We start from the raw sequence: 23908 nt of genomic DNA on the forward strand, positions 1-23908 counted from the left end.
ATTCGCAATCCATATCCATTCTCAAAGCCAATATAAGCAGCAGGAGAGGCTCATTTCCTCCTCTCCTTTTGCACATCCTGTCATTGATGCCAGTGATTATCATAACAGAGAATGGGAGGAGCCCCTGCTAGCAACCCATGGCAAATAGGTGGGAAATGCTGGTGCTGCTTGCATGTGTGAAACCTCTCACAGGCATCAAAGCTGAAGCACTTCAAACAAAGTCACAGCAGCCACAGTTCACAAAGATCAGCAACAAGCTACAGTGGCACAGCTTTAGGAAGAATCCTTGCTTTCCAATGGCCACACTTTATACTGACAAACACCAGTTATGTGTTAGATTTGCATCCTCCACTCTGGGGTCCTTTAACGCACAAAGAGGAGGGAAGGAAGCAGTAACAGAGGACATAGAAGTACCAGATTTCACAGGAGACTGCATCTTCCCACTGGGCAAGCAACCAAAAGATGAGCACAAGTGATGTGATGCTGCAGAGATCACATACACTGACACAACACATTTGAGTGCCCCACCCTCCCAAGCTAAATCTGGAAGGAGGAGCAGGTTAAAAACTACTGTTCAGGATTTGCTTCACAGGAAAAAACCAGACAGGAAGAAGAAATGCTCCACGTACTTTGTTATAGACATTCATTCATTCATAAATAGATAGGTTTTCATGTTATTTGTTTGTTTGTTTTACCCCCTCCCTTGCGCAAGAAAGAACACTTTACTTGAATTGCTGGTCTTTGGTGCTCCTTGTTTTTGCCAGAAATCGTTCAGCTAGCTTCTCCAAGTTCCTGGAGTAATCCATCTCGATCTCAGCCTTTTTGCGGAAAAAATCCTGCAGGTCCTGGAGCAGCTGGACTCTAAGCTCACATTGCTGATCAAGACATTTCAGTTGTTCAATAAGCTGGGCTCGGATCTCTGTAAAACAAAGGGAGAGGGAAGCCACACGCTGAGTGTTAAAACAGATTCTTAAAAAGATCATAAAATATAACAAGATGTCTGGTGGTCATAGTGCTAGAACACTGGTTAAAACTAAGCAGGTATCAGGTAAGAAACTGCCTAAGAGAGCCATGTCAGCAACTCTGAGCTACCTAAAGAAGAGCCAAAATTGTACAATCATACAGTGTAGTACCAGATAGTGTTATATACAAGTATATAATTGGAGGCAGTGTTAGAAACTGGGATAGAGACGCTAGGAGCCAAATGGCTCCTGGGACCTCGGTTGTAGGCGCCAAAACAGAATGTCTAGTTGTCACTTGGGGGAGGGGGGGTGGGAAACACTCTTTATTATTTTCATAAGCATGAACCAATATGAAATTCACATAAGTTACACAATGTTAATATCACATTTTAAACAGAAATTGTTAATACATGTTTAATTTGGTGTTTACAATAAAAATATTGGTATCATACTTCAGTTTTCAAAATACTCTACACTTTATTGTTAAACTCCTTAACATATTGTTTATCCTTAACATACACTTCGAGATTTCAAAGCACATACATTTCAGTAATCCTTGAGTGTCAGCCAGATGCAAAAAATGGCACCCAGACTTTTTGAGGTGCTCACAAATGGATAATCTTTAGGAATGAAATGAGCCTGGTGCCCTGCTAATTTCGAACCCTGACTGAAGGACCTGGGTTTCAAATCAATTCAGAATACATATTGGATGGTCTTAGCTTACACACACAGGGCCTAAGCTGGATAGCTCAGTTGGTTAGAGCATGGTGCTGATAATGCCAAAGTTGCAGGGGGTTGGACTAAATGATCCTTAGGGTCCCTTCCAACTCTGCGATACCATGTTTCTCAAACCATATGCTCCACTTTTTGTTTTACTTCCCATCACAATGTGGTTCTCTAACATTTCATGTCAGGCATGGGGAGTGACTGGAAATGCAATGCATGGAGAGATTTTTAATCTCCCCAACCATTGGTGACAAAATAAATCCATCCCACATTGCAAATATGGGGGTGTCCCACCCCAAAGCCTAACTGTAGCAAAGGGGACAATTTTCACTGCTGTTTGGCAAGAATGAAAGAGTTAAGCCCCCCCCCCACTCCATTCCCAATTAAAACCACTCTGTCCATAATTATATTTTTAAAAGAACACACACAATATAATTGGGAATAATGCAATTAGCATCATACGTACTTTAGTCCCACTGTGTAACCCACTTCACAAGGCTACTGAGAATGAAAATGTGATGGCCCTATGTACACTCCCCTTCACTCTTTGGAGGAAGGGCAGGATATGAATGCTATAAATATTATGTACATGCCAGTTAGTAAAATCAAGGCTAAAATTGCTCCCCATGCCTCTCACTTCCCCTCTGGCTTCTAACCAACCTCAATGTCAGCAAAAGCTCTCCATGATGAATTGTGCCTGTAGACAGAAAAATAACTATAATTGTGTTTTGGACACTGTGGCCAAGGGATAACAAAGCAACTTGGAACCCAATACAGTTCACTTACAAGGAAGGCTTTTACTGCTGAAGATTCTATCAATCAGCAGTGTCAAGGGCACATTTGGCATCCCAACGAAGCGGTCATTGTCCAAAAATGTACTGAATCTCTCTAGATAAGGGCCACAGGGCCGGCTAATGCTGCAATTCCCCGCTGTTAGCTCAAATTCCCTCCAGAGACTCTCCATCAAATTCCTTTGCAGGCTATTCCTAGGGCAAAACCAAAGCACTGATCATGCCGGGCATTCCCAGAAGACACCAATTTGGGATTATTCAATTAGCTGCTGGGACTCCAGCTGCGCCACTGCAATTAAATGCAGCACATCAAATTGAGAATACTTTGCCTTTGGAAGGTCCAACAGATTCGCATTCCCAATTGGAAAAGGTCACAAGACTGTTTCATTTTTCATGAAAAGGATGTCTTTGGGCAAAATTTTCAGGCAGATTCCTTTCGCCTGCACAGAGAGTGGTTTTAGCATAGATGACATGGCTGTTAATATACCATTTTTACTACTTGGGCAGATAAATGTTTTATTAGGACCACCCAATGCTTGCAATAGCCTTTGGAAGTATAAAACTATATATTTCTGACCCATGGGAAAGCTAAACAAGTGACATCACATCTGGCAAGTAAAAGTACCATTCTCAGTTATTATATCAAACCCCACCAACCTACGGCCTTTGGCTACTGAGCTATTAAACAAGTTGGTTGCAAATCCATTAATAATGCCTCTGCCTCAGCCCCCTAAATGCCCAAGAAAATGATCAGCTATGCATTTTCCTCCAAAACTCCCTGGACATTTGAAAAGCTAATTAGAACTGCCTGCTATGTCTGTGAATTTTCTGTGGCCGATCTCAGTTATTTATATAACAGTCTCATTCCCAGATCAAACTGATACCAAACAACATAAATAAGCAAATGCAACACTTAGCATTCACTGAGCTTCTGTCTTTTCTTTACGACTCTGGATCATTTGGATACAAAACTCAGTGCAAGCAGCACTAGAGCAAAAGGGCTTTTGCAAGTGTTTATTTTTTTAATGGCCTGTTTTATATGCACACAAACTACAGACAAAGAAGCAAGGGTAAGATCCAACATCACACCAGCTGCTGAGACTTCCCCAGTCCTTCTCCTTCCCCCCACAGCTCCCATGTCCCCCCATTTGCTCTAAAGTCCCCACCCCTCCACAACCCTCTAAGCATATTAGGCAGCAAGGATGAATGCTGCAGCCAAGTCCCTATTTATGCAAGGGTGCCATAACTGGATATAACATCAAAACGAGGAAAAACTACTGACTGAAAAATGGAACCTACAGGTATCTGGTCAGTAACTGAAACCACATTGTTCAGAGCAATGTGTCAGTATCTCAGCTCGCAGTCAGAGGTAACTGGCCTCCCCCGGGCAAACCGAGTGAGATACTTGTTGACCTTCCCATCTGCGTCTCCCAGCAGGCAAGGTCGTAAATCGGCGATTCTCCTCGTCAGACGTGAGAAGAACACACCCTCCTCCTTCTCTCCCTCCCTGCACTCCCCCAGGGAGGGGAAATGAGACAGACAGGAGTCTATTTACATGTCTTTTATTCCTGTCGTTTCAGCAGTACATAGAAACGTGACTGCACCCTCCAGACTCCAGCAGAAGAGTCACAGCTCCGCCCCTGTACTTCCAGTACAGGTCAGATGACACTCTGAGCTAACATCCGGTGCTCAGTACAGAGAATAGACTCCCCCTTTTCCCCAACAGTACAGTTCCACACATCAACATCCTGTTTTGCATTCCAGCCACCTGCAGCTGGCTTTTGCATTGCTGCTTTTATCCAACACAATGTTCAGAGGTCTAAAAGCTTTCCCTTCGAAAAGCTGAAAGAATCATCTTAACCTTCAAGCACCACAGAACTGGGCCAACGATCAGGCAATGAAGGAAAAAGAAAATGCATTTTATACATCACTTCATTTTTATGAGCAATCAGAGCAGATATGCCAAGCATCTTTAAGTTTCCATGTGGTAGGTTCAACTTCACAGCTACTTTATCCGAAACTGTTCAGGGGACCCAAACAACTGCATGGAGTCTTCATGTGTCCTATCCATCACATGAATAAAATATATACTAATAATACTCTTCAGCATTTGCAGACCCAAAACATATTTAACGCAACCTCCAAACACAGGACTCACTCTTAATAGTTTTACCATATAACCCTTCCCCCGCTTCTCTTAAAGCAGCTTTTAAAAACAACGATGCAATGGTTTTGCTACTGCAAGTCACCTTTTAAAAAAAAGGGCATCACTCAGTTTGGACACTTCACAGCCCAGTGATTGAAGACCAATGGGGTGTGTGGGTGTGGGTGGGTGTATACAGTATATATAATCCAATTAGCTGCTTTATAGTGCTCCAGTTAATTCCACAGAAAGTTTTAGGCGCAGCACAACAGCTCTTCTCAGATAGGTATAAAAAGACTCAGAGCTCAAAAACTTTTAAAAGGTGGTAGAAATGGTTTTTCAAATGTTGCACAGATGCACATGGGTGCAGCTGCACAGCAGAATACAAATGTATAAGTAAGAAAGAAAGAAGCCTTATGGGGGTGGGCAGGTGTTGCTCCCCTGGAGAGATAATGTCAATGGATGTCTTTCGCTCACCACAGCTTCCCATTCCTGCTTGCTTTTCATTGATTTCTTAGGAAGGTTGGGAGTACAGAAAATCCAGTAGTTTCTATAGCAATCATGACACTTACACCTGCTGAGGAAATCATTTTTGCAGCTTTGGGGGCAGGTAGCGATGGCAGCCTACAGAGCTAGTTCTGAGACAGCAAAATCCCACGGGGAATGCAAGGTGCTGAAACAGGCAGCCTGTAGTAGGAGAAATTGCCTGTAGTAGGAGAAATCAAGAGTACTGGTCTTCTGGGACCTGTGCAGGGAAGCAAGGTCTAAAGCAGGCATCCCCAAACTCGGCCCTCCAGATGTTTTGAGATTACAACTCCCATCATCCCTAGCTAACAGGACCAGTGGCCAGGAATGATGGGAATTGTCATCCCAAAACATCTGGAGGGCCGAGTTTGGGGGTGCCTGGTCTAAAGAGACCAATGAATAACAATCTGATCACTTGCTATATGCCGCCTAATTAGCTTTTCCCAGAATTATTTTTCTCTGTTGGATAAAACAAGCTCCCGTAGTATTTTCAGTTGCTCTTTGTAGGAAGAATTCGCTGTGTTCAAAGCACACCACCATACTCTGAAATCCAGCCAACTGATTGGTAGTGTTACACGTGAAGATGCTTTTAAGGATTCTGCTGAGGATTGAACATTTTTTGTCATCTGGGCATATCAGGGACCTATAGAACAAGCCAAAAATATTCTTTTGCAGAAAGAAACCAGATTTATTTTTTTACTCAACACTTTACATCCTTCAGGCTTGAATACAGAATTAGATTACAGTTGTTTTTTATGAGTTATTGTGTGGTTAATATCTTAAAGGAATATTATCAATTTCTTAAAAAGATTATTTATAGTTTATAGTTAAAATATGGTCTCTTTAAGAAGCATTTACGGAAATTATAGCCACCTGTAGTTGTAGTCAATATTGCCTCTCTATATATAAAGAGGCATTAGGTTAATGGTCGTGATGACTGAATCCATTATGTTCCATGTTCCATGTCTCTGATATACAAGAATATGATATGTAAATTTATTGTTTAGTATGTGTGTTATTTTACTTGGTTTTGTATAAAATTACATCACATTATGTTCGTTTATATAATCCAGAGTATGCACGGCTGACGAAGCCTGGTTGGGTGAAACATGGGATTATCCTGGAATCATTGTCTTATTTTCTGCATGTGCCATTCTTCCAAGTTTTTCATCTGATACCTGCATACAAGGAACGCTAGAATTCTTAACAGCATCTTCATGTGGAACACTACAAGATTGATATCCATGGATATTGCTAATATAAGAACTGAATAGATTGTATTTCCTGATCAATCTGCTGGACTTTAATTTCTCATAATATGTTTCGTTTATATGTTAAGTTGGTCTACAGAACCATATATTTTGATATGATATGTTGAATCACATTTAAAAAGAATTTATATAGTTACACATAGCCTGTTACGTTGTTTGTGTTGTTATGAACTGTCATGAGGCAGGACTGCTATGCTCAGTAAAACCAAACTGGGCCAAGCAAGCTAACAACTATGTCACATCCTGCAAGCCACAGTGAATGGTTCCTCCCTTTTGTTTCTGCAGAGATGTGCTACATCAGGACCAGTGCTCTGCAGTTTCCACAGGACTGCATTTCCATTCGAGGGAAAGCAGTAGCTGATTGGGTTTGCTGGCACTGGGGAACAATAGTTCATTGATGGCCCAAGTGCCCCTTTCTGTTAGGTTTTCGCAGGTTTTTAGTTGTTGTTGTGACTGCAAATAAAATGAAGTCAAAAATGCAGGAATTTCCTGAAGGCCAGAAAGTTTTCCAAGGCTATACAATGTATTCCTGTTATCCAATCCCAATCCTTATACAAGCAGAGGGTTTCCCCCACCACCACCACCACCACCACCTCCTGTCAGAATATACTAAGGCACAGTGGGCCACTGTATTACAGCACAGCTTACCAAAAGAAACTGCAGATGCAATAAATATACTGAAAGGACTGGTCACTCCTACCTAAACTTCTTACCCTGAACCAATTTAGTTTGGAATTTAACACTTCTTTCAAAAAATATGTATCTTCATTCGCTTGGAGAGTGTCATTTAAACCTGTATAATCCCAAAACCACAGTGCACCGCAAGCAGAGGACAAATGGGGGGAAAGGGCACAACCGTCCCATTTCCGCAACAAAACTTAACACAGAGACCACTGGGAGGAGGTCAGAATACATTATCAGTAGCCTGCCTTAACTAGGGAAAGTTTTCTTCCTGCAAGGTTGCTAACTTGATAGAAAACTCACCAAGAGAACTCAGTGCATCTCTGTGCCATGAGCTGAGCCAGGCTTTTGTCTATCTTCACAATTTGAATGGCAGCAGCGTTCGAAACCCCCATTGTTCTAGGCACGTTTTGCGACAGGGAATTTCATTAATCCGAGCAGTTTCTGAGCTCTGGGTGCAGGACTGAGCCTAAGATTTCAGATTAAAACTGCCCCTGCTGGAAGAAAAGGAAGACCCTTATGTGCCTCCCCACTTCCAGCCACTCTCTGAAGACTGAAGAAAGGGACCCTCATAAGAATATAAGGGAGGGCAGGCAGGGGAAGTATAGCTTTGGGGGTATTTTTGCAGTCTTCTGATGAAGACTAGACCATGTGGAAAATGAACATAAGATTTTAGCTGCAGTTCACTCATTTTCAGCTTTGCATTTTTGTTATAAACCGCACCAAGACACTCCATTCTGGTGCCCATAACCTAGGATTAAGGTGCCATTTAGCTCCTAGCTTTCATATCTCAGTTTCTAACACTGAATGGCAGACATCACTCCCAACACATTAAACACTGGCTCTCCTGAGCAACTTGTCCTTCCCTTCATGCTTCACGTGGGCCATTCATGTGGTGGTGTTGTTGTTGTTTTAAAAAATGCTTGTTTAATCTACCATTAAAATGCAACTTAAAATAACTATGTTAAAAACAAAGGATCAGACCAAAAAATATTTTGCAGGGCTGGGTAAATGAAACGGTCTTCTCCAGATGTCAAAAAGAACCAGGAAGATGATACCAAGTAACCCACACACCTCATGGTTAGCCACTTCATTTTGCTTGGTGAGGCACTTGGGGCAGTGCCTCTGAAAAAGATCTTAAGGTTTGGGTAAGAACCTCATATATGTTTATATGTTAATATGTTATCTGTTAACATCTGGTAATATGTTCACCTTATTTTTTAAAAAGAGACCATAGGTGTTGTTGTTTTCAAAGGAAACCCATCCAGAGATTTTTATTGGGGGGGGGGTGTTCACTGTAAACTTCCAGAAATGTTTTCACCACCCCCTCAAATCAGAATCCTGAAAAGGGAAAAATGTGTGTTTGGGGCAAAGACACTGCAATATTTTTAGAACAGCGAGTCTAATTTAGAAGCATCCTCACAGCATGAACTCTGCCACATGCAGACACCAGCGAGTATCTGCAAGGCTCATTGCAAGCCCTCATGGAGCTTCCCTGTAAATTTAACTTGAGGGGCTTTAAAAAAAATCTTACAATTAAAGAAACAGTTCAGCAGCACTCTGCATTCTCAATTTTTCTTTGAAAATTCACATTCTCGGATGGTCACGTAAGAAATCTCACAAAAGAGTAACATTTTTGTATGAGAGAGAACTAAGCCAGAAACAATGAGGAGATAACATAAATTGCAGAGCCAGCCTGATTCATCTTCCTTATTTATTTAACAAGCCAAACATAAAATATACTGAATTAACAACCCCTTATCTGCTGTAGCCACCAAAAGACCAACCTACATAAGGAGAATTTGCATTGCTTTCAGGCTTGCTGAAGGCTTAGTACATGCTACAGTCTGCAGCTGACCCAACAGGGAGCCTGTCACCTAGAATCGCTTAATAGAAGTACAAAGTGTGGGAGACAATTTTCCTTCCCTGCAGCACCATAAAACACAGAAAAATATTTGAAGTATAGGAGGTGAAGTAAGAGATGAGAAAACCAGGCTCAACCTTAGCTTGATGGACAAGCTTAACTGCAAGTTACAATGATGGGTTTTTATCATCCTTGTAGAGCACATGAAGTGTGGAGCTCCAGAAATTATAACTCTGAAGTCTGACAACTCAACACTTTGGGGATCATGAAGAAATGTAAAGAGCATTCAGATCTCCAAGTTTCAAAAAAACTTAGGGAGCCATAGATCGAAACCAGCAACTTAAAGTCAGCCTTAAGGAACCACAGCATCAGTTTAATGTGCTCTCCAGTGCAGGTTAATATGCTCTCATGCGGCTCGGTGGCATTTCACTGCCTTTTAAAAGAACCTTCAGGACACATGCATCATGAGACACTAATGAAGGCTCCAGATTCCTAGGGTAAAATAATAGTCAATCATTCTAAACCAAAGATAAATCAACTTTCAATGCAAAAATATTGGCCTTGGTGCTTTGAATATAATTTTGGCAAATCAGCTACAAAGAGTACTTTTACCAAAGGTTTTAACTTTCTCTTTCAACAGGAAGGGTTGTGGGTTTTCTATTTCTTCATATCATTTTTATAACCAATACATTTTTATAACAGCACAGAAACTTAAGTTTGGTATGAAGGGCCCAAGATGAAAACTTGCATCTCTTGCACTAGTTAAAGAACAGGTGATGCTATTCTGAGTGCCACACCCTGCAGGAGATAGATTCAGCGAGCTATTTTATTTCACACTTACAAAAGAGACAGAGATGAGACAGATGTGGGTTTTTTTTATAAAAAGAAAACTTGCTCATAATTACTGAAGAACTGAATAATAAACAGATGCTATCTTCGTAAGCAATAATCCCCACAGTAGTAAATACAGAGACTAAACAACATTTTTCTTTTTATGTTTTCTCTCCTCCACCAATGCCAACCACTCTTCCTTAACATACCTTAACTCTAACTAACCCTTCCCCCCCCCCCCCGCCTCCATATGCTAACTGCCTTAGGATGCTCCTTGTCAATCACAAGCAACTCATCACTATTCTAAAAGAGCTGGGGTATTACATTTGCATAAAGCCGAGTCACAAAGCCCTAATCCTTTAACCCAATATTTAGTCCAGGATGATTCCATTATGACAGTATTTTTTAAAACAAACTCAAGGCACGCACACACACACACACACACACACACACACACACCCTTTCCAACAGAGGTTAAAAAGCAGCAGCAATTACCAAGATTGTATCCACACAAGTTTGAGCAGGCATAATGCCAACTCTTGGATGTATCGATGCTTTGCAGCTGCTAATTATAATTAAGGAACTCCAACTGGTATACAGCACAAAAGAAGAAGGAATTAATTCTGAACAGCAACCCCCATACGGGATCAAACCAACAGCACGTTTTCCTTTTTACTGAAATTCATAGGAAAATATTGGCTTGCCTACACTTTTTGCCCTATTGTGGACAGCAGGAAAGCATTCGATCCTTTGGAACGGTTATTACTTTGTAACACATGGAGAACAAAGCTCTCATTCATATAGATGCAAGCCCCCATGCCGACACCTCAACGTTGCTGGAGGGCTCATGACCCAGTGGGAATCTGGTGGAGGCTTCGTGGAACCTCAACACAGCCTGTGCCATTTGGACCTTCAGGATGGCATAAAAGGACGGGTGCAATCATGTGAATGGCAGGGTCAGCAGAGAGTGCACTGGTGGCACTGGCTGATAAAACTGGTGCATCCACCCAGTTTTCACTAGGCCACCAGCCCACAAAAAAAAAACCCAAAAGAAACACAGCAGGGCTGTGTTCTTTTTTTTTTTTTTTAAGAGCCAAGTGTGAGCAACATTTTGCCCTTAAGAGTCACAATGCAATTTGAAAAACAGAGATAAATAATGCAATATGGATTCAAATCACAAGCAAGGAGATTCCAACTAAACATTAGGTAGAACTTTCTGATAGAACTGATCAACAGTGGAGCAGACTCCCATGAGAGGTGGTAGACTCTTTTTCATTGGATGTTTTTAAGCAAAGGCTGGGTGGCCATCTGTCAGGGATGCTTTAGCTTTTGATTCTTGCACTGCAGAGGGTTGGACTAAATGACCCTCAGGGTTCCTTCATTTCTATGAATGCTGGTGTTTTAAAGTAACTGATACCTTTTCCCTTTTTTACAGAGTATGAATTTAACTAACTTATAGTATCCTCTTGGAAGCTCCACTGCTTAAGTAATGTACATACTTTATCACAAGAGCACTTATATGCCTGACTAAGCCTTGGTATCCAGCAGGTTCAAAACTCTTGACATCTTCGCTGAGGCTATATCAGGTAAGACTTACTATATAGGCTGACCAATGCTGCACTAATATGGCTGCAATCAGATGTAATGCTGGCCATTAATCATGTTTAGGGAAATTAGCCTGTGCACAAGCTGCATTCTAGTGCACACGGTTTAAGCAGTCCCTTAAGCAGCTAGAACAGGCTTCCTCAAACTCGGCCCTCCAGATGTTTTGAGACTACAGTTCCCATCATCCCCGACCACTGGTCCTGCTAGCTAGGGATCATGGGAGTTGTAGGCCAAAAACATCTGGAGGACCGAGGTTGAGGAAGCCTGAGCTAGAATGAGGGAAATAAACCACAGAGCAGCAGGATTAGCAAATGAATATTAACTAGCACTGTTGGTTTGTTTCTCTCAAACTGGGATGCCAAAAACAAACCTTGGCTTATGATCATGGTTTCTTGGAAGGAAAACAAAATACAAGCACTGATTCATAGCTAAGCTAACACTGAGTCAGTCACTCTATAGTTTGTTTCCCTATTCCACTATACAGTGGTACCTCGGGTTACATACGCTTCAGGTTACACACACTTCAGGTTACAGACTCCGCTAACCCAGAAATAGTACCTTGGGTTAAGAACTTTGCTTCAGGATGAGAACAGAAATCGTGCTCTGGCGGTGCAGCAGCAGCAGGAGGCCCTGTTAGCTAAAGTGGTGCTTCAGGTTAAGAACAGTTTCAGGTTAAGAACAGACCTCCGGAACGAATTAAGTACTTAACCCGAGGTACCACTGTAGTTTGTTTCCCCATTCTAGGAAGGAAGGAGCAAAGGGGGGACTACTCAAGCTGTATGCACCAGCTAAGGTCCCCAACCATTGTTTCTGACCAGCGTTACATGCCAACACTGCCGCATTTTATTTATTAAAAAACACCTTTCTGCAGTACCTTAGTAGTCATTTCGTCATTGACTAGGAAAGCTTATAGTGCAGTAAACCAAACAGAAAGATGACCTTGACTAGAAGGATCTTCAGAAAATTCTGAACTACCCTGCGGACCAGAGCTTGATCATTGAACACACCCCTGCTTCATCTTGCAAACATCTCATACATCCAGACATTCAAATGTCTTGAACTCTCTCCCTCATCTCTTAAAATACAAAGGCCTCTTGCTACAGGGCAGCTGTACTTACTCTCACTTTCTTTCTTTTTTAAAAAAATGCTGCTGTTATGTTTTCAGCCAGCTATGAGAAATACCAACAATAATCTCAGGAATCCAAAGGGAAATGAAATACCTTTGTTCTGCTGATTGTAGAGGTCTACAATTGTTTGCATCCACATAGATTTGCTTTTCATCTCTTCTTTTTCCTACCTCTTATCTCTGCTTTAATCTGCCTCACTTGGCCCAGACGCCTCAGCATCTAATTTAACTGCTCATAAAACGACACGATGCTGCATTACTTTACATTAAGGGTTTCCACTTTACATGGGTTGAAATCATCTGCTTCCCAGTTGCTGAATTTGCTAGAAACCAGTGAGACAGAGGGGTTTTTTTTTTGAATATTTATTGTTATGAGCTTTCATTTATAAAACAGGAAGTTGGTTGAATCTGTGTTCACGTGCTTCTCAATAATGCAAAGTTTCCCAACAGATCAACGGATTTGAAGAAATCCTCCGGAAAAATCTATGGCAGTTTTTTTCAAAAGATGACAAACTTCACGGGAAATTCTGTTGTTGAAAGGAAGAAACTGCAGGAACTTGCTTGGCATTTTTTTCAAGTACAGAAACTTGTAACATTTAAAAACAACCTTATCATTTTCAGATGAACAAAAGGATCCAAATTCCTGTCCCACCCTTTCTACCCATGAGCCCTCAAACCTATTACCTGCCTCTGAAATCGGATGATATATCTCTCCCATCTCCCTAATGCTTGGTACAATGCTGGGGCAGCATCTCAAGCATCCGGAGTTTCTGATTGCCATAGCAACATTCTAAGCACAAGAAAAGGAGCCTCTGATAACAGAGACAAGTAAAAGGAGCTCCTTCGCCAGCTTAGTTTGTAATTTAAGCTGTGCAAGAAGCCCCTTTCACTTGTCTGTGTTAGCAGGGACCCCCTTACTGGTGCTTAGAACACCTAGAGCCATTTGAGATGGTCTATTTCAGAATACAGGAGCCCTTTTGGAATGTGCCAATTTGCATTCCAAACCAAGTAATTGCAATATCACTGGCGCACAGTGTGCGCACACTGCTCCACAGTGATGCCACTACTGCTTAACTTGTGCGAGAGCACGATTGCAAACCAGCCCTTATAGTGTAATTTCTGGTTTTCTTTTATTATGCAGATTAAAAAATAATTCATTTTAAATACCTGTCTGAACCAATGGGATTTGGCACGTTACAAATACATATTGCATTCTATTATGAGCAACCAAATGGGAGCCCTAGCCCTTTGTGTCCTCCTAAGATGGAGAAAAAAGAGAAATAAACAAAGCGTTCTGGGAGGAAAGCCAAGATTTCCTTGGCACCCATCTACCTTATCACAGCACAGGACTTCCAAGATGCTTTTCTCCTATTCCCAAATGCCAAGCAATTTAAAATGATAAGAGACTGAGGAGAGGAATAACACAAACCCATAACAAGGGTCCACTCACAGTACTAAAAAAAATCAGTAAGAGATGTTTTGACCACCCACATGGATCAAGTTAATAGGCAGAGAAACTCTTGCCAGTCTTTGTGAAAATCAAACATAGTAAGATTCATGGTGATTTGACACGAGTGATGGTCTTCTTTCACGCTGGAGACTTGGAAGTCCAAGCCATCTTTTTCCAGAGGGAGCCTTCTCTGTAGAATATGCTGTATGTCACATGCAGATACCTCTTCCCTCAAAACTAACTGGATCTCCCAACTATTTTAGATATATGAAATACATGCCAGCACACATTGAAATCAAGGACAAGACAGGATAGGCTATGGAAGGAAGTAAGCAAGGAGGGTTGCCAGAAATTTCAACTACAGCCAAACAGTTAACAAATTTTATAGCCCTCAAATGAATTAATGGAAAGTTGACTATATAAAGCTACCTAAACAAAACAGAAACCCAAACTTTAATTAGCAGTGTGGCTGAGCTAGTATCTTTTCTCTTTCAAGTGACTCAGCAGCAGGTCAAAAACAAAATGCTCCACAATGAACACAGAGTCACATTTATGCAGTCAGCTGAAGTAGTAATTTTAGATCCTAGACCACATCTGCAATCAACCTCTAAACTAAAACAGAAACTCCTGTCTCATAAAGCTACAATTAACTTGTGTTTCGAATGTTATTCAAGTGGAGCTTACAATAAGGCACCCTTTCGCTGGTAAGTTCACTAGACTCTCTTGCCAGTTTAGGGAGTTCTGCTTTAGTGTGAAATGTAAATCTCAAACTCACTTTGTGAGCAAACCAAGCACTTTTTTCTTGTTATTTGTACTAATAAAAAAAAATGTAAAAACAGCAGTTCTGGAAATATATAGTTTGAATTGCCAAGTTAGCAGGTGGAAGATTCAGGCCACCTCATGTCTCAAGTCACTCTGAACCTCTGACTGTAACAGAGTATCAGCATGCATGGGGGAACCCTAGATTTGCTCAACAATGAATCTTTAGGAAAGAAAAAACAATGTGGGCAATCCCCACTACAAAACCAAAGCAGAAACCCAGCCCAATCCTGGCTGGCACACTGAACAAAAGCCTTCCACTCTACAACATTCTGTTGCACTTGCAACAAAAGAGGTTCTACTTGCCTCCACACACAAAAATGAACCAGGTTTCTGGAATTAAGGATAAGTGCTCATTTAGAGAGGATGTCAACCCAGACAAACCAATTTACAAAGGTGTGGCAGTTGCAGGTTCATGTGCACACAGGTATATCCATCCATATCTATATGTTCAAATGCCCTGCTGCCATGGTGGTTTTAGAATTACTACAGAGGCGATAAATTTAAGCATGCACTTTTTTTTAGGATTCAGCAGCTAGTTGTAAAATTGCTTCAAGGTGCACTTTGATTATCAGATTCAAACAAAGCATCAGGAAGACAAACATTGTCATATGGCTTTGCCACCAACAGACACTCAGGTTCTACTTCCTGGTGCTTTCCTAACACCGATTTCACCAAGATACTTTTCAGAGCACACACTAAAATGAGGGACGGTACAATATTTGTGTGAGCACAAAGGCTAAAGAGGCCAGCCAACAGGCGTGTAATGCCTTTCTCTCCACCCCCACCCCCAGACAAGCGTTTCAGATGCTTGCCTGGATCAAATACATGCTTCCTACTGAATGGCATTACAGCGGAAGATTTAGCAGCTTCCATCCTGCCATGTCAACTGCTCTTGTCATACTTGCTGGCAGAATTCCATAACAGGAAAAATGAGGGGTGACAGGGGGAATGAACTTTCCCCCTCTCCACTCTAATATAGGGTTAAAGACACAATGGCAGGGAAGGCGGCACTCCTACCAGCTGAGCTACATCTCTCCCCCCCAACCCTTTGATAAAAGGCTTCAGTGTTCAAGAATGTCGATCTGGCATCTTTCACTTGCATTCTAGTCCCTTTAAAAGGCATATAAATAAAAGGTTACACAGGGATTGATGTCAGGTGTAAGAGACAGAAAGATATTCTCACTGAGACAGCTCCCAGAGTCTACGTTTCATTGATTAGGTAACAAAGGATCTTTGAATATTTGATCCTCTCTCTTTAGTTGTCTTGCAGCAGTCTGCTCAGATAACACACAGCTCTCCACTAAAATTCTATTAAGTGGCAAAAGGTGCTTTTCAAAGAATCGTAGTTGGAAGGGTCCCTGAGGGTCATCTAGTCCAACCCCCTGCAATGCAGGAATAATAGATTTTTCTAACAGTGTCTGTTGAATAAGCTGCATGGGGGGGGGGGGATATGTTCCAAAGTAGTTAAGACTCTCCCCCACACACATATGCACACACTATTTTCCTTCCCCCCATTCAGTGTTGTTGTTTTTAATTAAATTGCAGGGGGAAAGAATTTGCCCCATTACAGGGCCTAAATTTATGAAATGAAAGCAACAGGAATCAGTCAAGATTATGATGTATGGCTAGCGGTCAACATATTTTGGCTGACTTTGGCGTCCATCAAAATTTACGGTCACCTGTCTGCCCCTGATTCAGGAAAAGGCCAGTGTCTTGTCTGTGAGTGCATCAAAAAGTCAATGCAATGCAGAGATTAACCTTATCCTTTTCCTAAGTTGCAGGATCAGGAGAAGGGCAGAAGCTTGCCCCTAAAGTTGCATTGGAAGCTCTACAACAAACCCCCCATCCTTTGCCCAGATTCCAGGCTTGAAAGTAGGAGAGGGCTTGTCCCTCTGGTTATGCTGACTTTGAGAAAGGCTGCTGCTCCCAATTCCTCCAACAGTCCAACATGAGGTCCCGGATGAGCCCCCAACAATCACTCTTGTCGGCCTGAGGCAGGCAGCCCACAGTGAGATATGAAAAGTCATTGACAAGTTGAAGAGCACATTTGTGGAGCCCAGTATGGCCTTATTTGTAGGGGTGAAATGAATTTTACATCATTACCTTTTATTTTAAAAAAGAGAGAGAGAAAATGGTATTAAAAAAGCATATACGATTACAGGAATTTTCTTCTCACTCTTCCGGCTTCATCTGAGGTTTACTGTTCATTCTTCAGTGATAAAGTAGGTTCAGGCTTCTGAATCCAAGCCTCAAGCAGACACTCTCTCACCTTCCTCTGAGGCTACTTGAAAACCTGTGTGCCCAGTGAGAAGCCCAGGCTGTGGGGCCAATGACACCAGAAAATTGCAAGGTGGAAGATGAACAGCAATGAGCTCCAAAAATTACAGTCAGTGATAATTAGAGCTTAAATATATGTTAAATGGGCACCTTGCTGATTGCTAATTTCCAGCCTACTACTGTAAAAGTGCTCACTTAACATATACCTAATTATCACTCGCTGTAATTTTTGCATCTTATTATCATCCAACCTCCACCATACAATTGTATCCTTTTACTATTACCAAATAAGCCAATGGCTGATTTCTCCTTTATATACCTGCAAACTAAGATTTCATCACTTCATATATCTGATGAAGTAGGGCCAAGTCCATAAAAGTTTGCGCCATAGTAAAACTGTTAGATTTTAGGATGCCACAAGACTATCCCAATTTTTAGGCTCTATCCAAAAATCTGAGAAATTTTCTTGCTGGGTTTGAGCACTGTTGGTGTTTTATAGACAGCAACAGTTCATTACTACAAAGGTGAAAGTATGGAAATCTTCTTGTTCAGTGGTAGCTTGGTTCTCAAACGTGACGCTAGTTTGCTTTTTGACTACAGGTAATCTTTTGTCTCTTTAAAATTACATAGAATAAAAAGTGTGGGCAGTGAACTTCCCCCACCCTATTCCTCCCAAAAAACCAATCAGGCCAGAGGGCTGGCATTCCACCACAAACACTATTAATTCATACAGAATGACTGACACTCAGAACTGCTCTAAAGGTCTTCAGAATAAATTCTGCAATTCTCCCATTCTCCAGTCAACCCTTAGAGAAATCATTCTCGTTTATCTGAAAGGAAGATAATCCCCTGCCTCAGGAATCTTCAACAAAATCAAGGTTCAAATTGTCCTGGGAAATGATAAACACGCTGCATTATTGGGTATTGAACTATTTTGTCTGCTAGTCAGAAATTCAATATCTTGACTCTCTACATGAAAGCTTGTCTTTTATAATGGTGAAAATGGCCTTTGCAGGGAGTGGATGGGGAGGGTGGGGGAGGAGATAATAGAATCTACATAATATACCTAGGCAATTCACCCTAGGCGGTAGATAAAATCCAAAAGTCGCTTTGCAAACAAATCTGTTAGTAGCTAGGAAAGATTTTCTACCAGCATCACTTATTAATATCGAACCAGCAAAAAACATCCAAAGGGTAAAATGCATTCTTTGTAAATTGCTCATGTTCAGTTTCCCCTGCCCCTTGCGCGACTTCGTTTTTGAACAGCAAATAATGCTCACGAGCAGCTTAAACTCGCATCACTCCTCCTTCTTGGCTAATCCTTCAAAGTGTACATGCTGAAGGGCTGCTCCTTATAAACATTTTAAGGCTGTATCCTTCATCTCCGTTCAACAGAGAACACATTCACACCCAACGTTTGCTATGTCTTTATGCAGCACAGAATTTTTTTTCTTAGCTCAGATCCCACCAGCAAAGCCATTGGAATTAATATACACAAAAGAGGGCCTGTGCAAGAAATGCTGCCAGCACATTGCACTCAATGCCAAGTATTTTCACAGGCCAACCTATGGGATGCTAAAACACTCCAGGATGCGTAGTGAGGGTTTAACCAATCCCAAACCTTTATTCCAAAGCCAATATAAGGCATTCTTTAACTCACAAGTATGTAACACTTATTGGAAAGAGTCCAATGAGCTCAAGGGGTTCTCCATTTAGGCACTATTACTAAATAAGCCAACGGCTGTTTTCTAGCTTTCAATCAATTCCAGAGGAGGGCATTAGGCAGTATTTCCGCTTCCTAGCTCTGCAACTACCTCAGTCTAGAGCTCTGCCGAGATAAGCTCCTGGGTGACTTAAGAAATAGAAGACTTCTAATATTTAAGCTGAGTTTTACTAGTAGTAGAAATCTGGGTATTTAAGCTGCATGTTTTAATATGCATTCTCGAAGGCACTTTCAGTAATGTAGCCTCATCTGTTTGTTCAGTATTCTTATTTTTACTTTATAGCAATCTAAGTCGGATTAAATCAGCGGTTTAGGAAAAAGCTAAATCTGAATTATACCAAGTCAGACCATTGCTCCATACATTGAAGTATTGTCTAGCCTATTTGGCAGTTGCTACGCAGGTGGCACTGTGGTCTAAACCACAGAGCCTAGGGCTTGCCAATCAGAAGGTCGGTGGTTTGAATCCCCGCAACGTTGCTCGGTCCCTGCTCCTGCCAACCTAGAAGTTCGAAAGCATGTCAAAGTGCAAGTACATAAATAGGTACTGCTGCAGTGGGAAGGTAAACGGTGTTTCCGTGTGCTGCTCTGTTTCGCCAGAAGTGGCTTAGTCATGCTGGCCACATGACCCGGAAGCTGTACGCCGGCTCCCTCGGCCAGTAAAGCGAGATGAGCGCCATAACCCCAGAGTCGTCCGCGACTGGACCTAACGGTCAGGGGTCCCTTTACCTTTACTTTTACCCAGGGTCTCAGGCAGTCTCAGCTACCCCTTCTTCTCCTCAACTGGTGCCAAGGATTGAACCTGGAGCCTTCTCCATGCAATGCATGGGTCTTACCACTACGCTACAATCCCACCACGTTGGATTGAATCAACTGACAAAAATAAGTGTTTGTTTATAGAGCTGGGACAGGATTTCCATATTTCTGCAGTAGAGCTCATGTGAAGCATGAAGCCCTCAATATCAGCCCCATGAATCTTAGTAAAAATCTCTCAGGTAGCACAGTTGTTGAAGGCCTTTTAAGAGCTGTTGTCAATGGAAAGTAGACCAGTGGTTCCCAAACTTTGCCCTACTAGCAACTTGAAAAATTCTGAGGGTCTGGGCAGTCCACTAAAGGATTTAGAACTAATAAAAGCTTGGTTGCCTATTGTAAGTGCAATATAACTTTAAATATTTGAAATACGGTTCAGTATTATCAGGGCTACCAATTTTCTCTCTCTCTCTCGTTTGCATTTCTGTTTCATTTCCATGCTGCTTTTGGTGTAACTCTCCTTTAGTTCTTCTCACAGAAAACATAGGGTAGCAGTAAAAGAAACAGTGCTGAGACAATGGTGCGCTTCACCACTGAACTTAATCCAGTGGGTGGTCAAGTTACTCAAGTTTTGGAACACAAACCAACTCAAGTTGCTACCTAGGGAAAGCCAACATTTTCCTACCGATTTGATTATTATGACTATGGGAAGGATCACTCAGACCAATAAAGACATTTTAAAGCTATAACTTCAATCACCAGCTATTCACAATACCTAAATAGAAACCCACATTTCGAGAGAGTGTGCTACCTTTGAAAACCAGGTGTTGGGAAGAGGAAGCTGACTGACTTTTGGTGAATCCAGCAGGGTCGTTCTTAAGTTCTGAACTAGGTGTACATCAAAGGTGGAAAGTCACTCCAGATATTGTTGGACTCCATTCCCATCAATTCCAGACAGCATGGCCCGAGATGATGCAGACCAACAACACCTGAAGTGCCACATGTTCCCCATCACTGGCATAGTAAAAAGGCAAGCAAGAAAATATAAATGGAGCACATGGAGACCTAATACAAAAAAGCAAAAACTACACTGGGCCAATTTTCAAGTACTAGAAAGGCTCATTTATCATGTTGCTTTGGTTGGGAGTATATTAGAAATCTTCAGTGGAAGGCTAATCCCTTGAGTACCATGTGGCTGAGCTACAAATGCAATGCCTGATTTCAGTTTGTGATCCACTATCAACTCAGAACCTCTTTTTATGGTAACTGGCACATTAAAACTGTGAAAGTGATTAAGTGTAGAAAGAGGAATTGCTAAAATGTTAACAGCTTCTATGGAAAGGCATGACATGAAGGGATATTCACAATAAGCTCTAATTAAATACTTTGGTTGCCATAGGGAGAAGGGAAAAAAGGCTGTTCCAAGCATATTGCCCCTCAACACGCCAGCAATTAAAAGATCTTGCCCCTCATTTTGGTCATTGTTTAGTCAACCTAAACACAGTACTTCCTTTAACATTCCAACAGATACAAGAACACAGACGGTAATAGGTTTCCTTATAAGCTGTGTGTCTTTGGAAAGATAACCTCAAGCCACTTCCTCTACTCTGTATGAGTTCTTGCTGCTATGGCAACCAACTCTTTTAGCTGATTCTGTCAGTGTTTTCTCTTCTCCACAAAATCTTCCTTGATTTACTACTACTGTTAGAAACCACTCAAGGCGTCATAAAACTAGATTCCCTCTTAAATCTCACTAGTAGAAGACTAAATTTTATTTTGTCCCAGTATTCCTTCAAGAACAGTAAAGAGATATTCTTAAAAAGCTTCAGGCAATTGGTGGTCAGTCCAAAGGTCTGCAACTCTTTCCCCCAAAGGCTTTTTTCTCCTCCTTACCAATTCAGTGATTTTGACATACCTAGGGCTGTCATACATCTGGATTTTCTCAGACATTACTGGGATTTCAAAGGCGGAATTGATGTCCAGGGGGAATTTCCAAAATGTGGCACTTTGTCCTGGATGTATCAAAAAAGCACCTTTTTGGCATTTTTGTAAAAATAAAATTAACAAAAAAACTCAAAGCTTTTTTTCAAACCCAAAAACAACTTTTGGGTTGTCCTGGTTTTTACTTTTTGAAATCTGGCAACCCTTGACATGCCTGATATAAATTTCAGTGGATCAAAGAATGAAGAAACAGGAGGGGACACCTATCAATTATTTCCCATCTCATATCTGATCTGAAACAGACAAAATTGCTTATCATCCATTTATTTTATAGTCAGTAATGAAAGTCCTTTGCATGTACTTTGAGAAACTGCAAAGTCATTAGTCCTCACAATGCTATCCTTTAAGAATATTGTTAACTCCCATTTACAAGAGAAGCTAAAAGGCTGGAAAAGGACAGTTTGCTCTACCCAAATCAGATGTGCAAATCCATAAAGAGCCAATTCCCTTCCCCATTATGGTTTTTTTTACTCCCTTACAACAATACCCAAGGCAGCCATTAATTACAATCAGCTGTATTAATCTGTTTCAGTGAGTCTTTATGCAATAATTCCCAAGCCAATTAAAAATCAGTTTTAGAACATTTAGACAAGAGATCAAAATGAAAGCTGCTTTTAACTCAAATATAGGATTTCCATTTTACAGATGATTTATTGGAACATGGGATAAGAGACCACACCACCAAACTTTGTACTCATCATAAAGTTAAGCTCTGTATCTCCTCTCCTCAAGCAGAGTCCAAAGTCTCTATCTAAGTTTACATGTACCACATACTTGTATGCTGAGAGGTCCTGGAGTCTATGGGGAAATAGATGGAACATCCAAATTAAGAGAGAAGTTTCCATTTCTTTCTGTAGTTACCCATAGGTTCTACACACCAAAACCTCAATAAATCTATTTTGAGGCGTCTGTTTAGCTCATGTCCAATACACTGTGCACACACATGTGTCATTTCCCCCTAAATATCTTTGAACTTCTGAGTAGATGAACCACACAGGACAAGCCTTAACACACTGGGTGAAAATCAAATGTCACATAATTACAAACGTTCCATCTGCACAAGTATATCAGTTTGCCAGATGGAACTAGAACTGTCCCTCCTCCCCACATGTGCTGTTCTGGGGGCTCTCTTGACCTCCCCACCAACCCACCCAGTCCCGCCCCATGACTGCAATGGGAGTGACAATATCTTACAAAAATTTAAGAATTGCCAAAATAAATTCATACTTATTAGCAACTCATTGAGCTTTCAAAGTAACAAGCAGATCCAGTACGTTCCTTACAGTTAAGAACTTTGCTTCAGGATGAGAACAGAAATCGCACGGCGGCAGCGGGAGGCCCCATTAGCTAAAGTGGTACCTCAGGTTAAGAACAGTTTCAGGTTAAGAACGGACCTCCAGAACAAATTACGTTCTTAAACCGAGGTACCACCGTATTAGCATTAGTGCTTCAGCTTCCAGACATAAAACAGGACCTTTGTTAGCCTGTGCAAGTAATGCACAACTTTTTCATCTACAAGCATCTCCTAGTTTAGCTGAATGTCATCCTGAAGCTGTCACCCTAACCAGAGACCCATACTGCAGCTCTGCTACAGTTCCTGCATTTCTTTGTAACTTATATCCCACATGCTAAGCAGCTGAAGTTCCAGAAAGTGCCAGTCAAAAGATCTTAACCAGTTAGACTGTGTCACAAGGCATCTTTTCCAGGCGTGGTTAATTCCTTTGATGCAGTAAGCTGATACCAAACAGCAGTGCATTTAAATTTGCAGGCTATTTTTCATTATCCCTAGTGGCAGATGACTGTACCCTAGTTCATTAACTACAAAATTAAAATGCGCATGTTAATTTAATTTTAGTTTGAGCTTCCTCCTGCAAGGGCAGTGGTGTCCAAACTTTTTTCAAAGAGGGCCAAATTTGATGAAGTGAAGGGCCGTGAGGGCCAACCAAAGTTGTTGACCTTTTTATGATTTTACCCCAAAGTTGAGAGCTTTTCTTAGGGTTGAAATTGTTCAGCTTTTTTTAGGATTAAAGTTGTTGAGGTTATTTACTCCAGGAAATGAACTGCCACAGGGGCCAGGTTAAACTGACCGGCAGGCCAGATTAGGCCCCTGAAACAGACTTTGGACATGCCTGTGCAAGGGTGTTTCAAAACTAACAACATTTTCTCATCCAGACAATAGTTGCGTTCTCACATTACAGTAAATCATGATTAATGGTTTACCCTGGAGGCACAGAATCCTCCTGCTTCATTGCTCCTCACCGGCATAGCAACCCCAACCAGTGCCTGGGGAGGGGCGGGGGGTACATGAACACAACCCCCCCACCAAGTGGGCAGAGCGCACCACCTGAGCAATGCATCCCTCC

The 23908-nt window shown here is 41.5% G+C and overlaps 1 protein-coding gene across 6 annotated transcripts in view; it reads right to left on the minus strand.

Moving 5' to 3' along the window:
- The window catches only part of SRGAP2 (SLIT-ROBO Rho GTPase activating protein 2), a 195532-nt gene that overhangs the window by 134425 nt on the left and 37199 nt on the right, over positions 1-23908 (minus strand). For all 6 annotated transcript variants that reach the window (XM_083508829.1, XM_083508827.1, XM_083508828.1 and 3 more), the window contains exon 3: positions 727-919. In XM_083508829.1, the coding sequence (XP_083364955.1) occupies positions 727-919 (193 nt within the window). The remainder of the gene's footprint in view (positions 1-726; positions 920-23908) is intronic.

This window comes from Podarcis liolepis, assembly GCF_965112155.1.
Source record: "Podarcis liolepis genome assembly, chromosome: 6".
Lineage (NCBI taxonomy): Eukaryota > Metazoa > Chordata > Lepidosauria > Squamata > Lacertidae > Podarcis > Podarcis liolepis.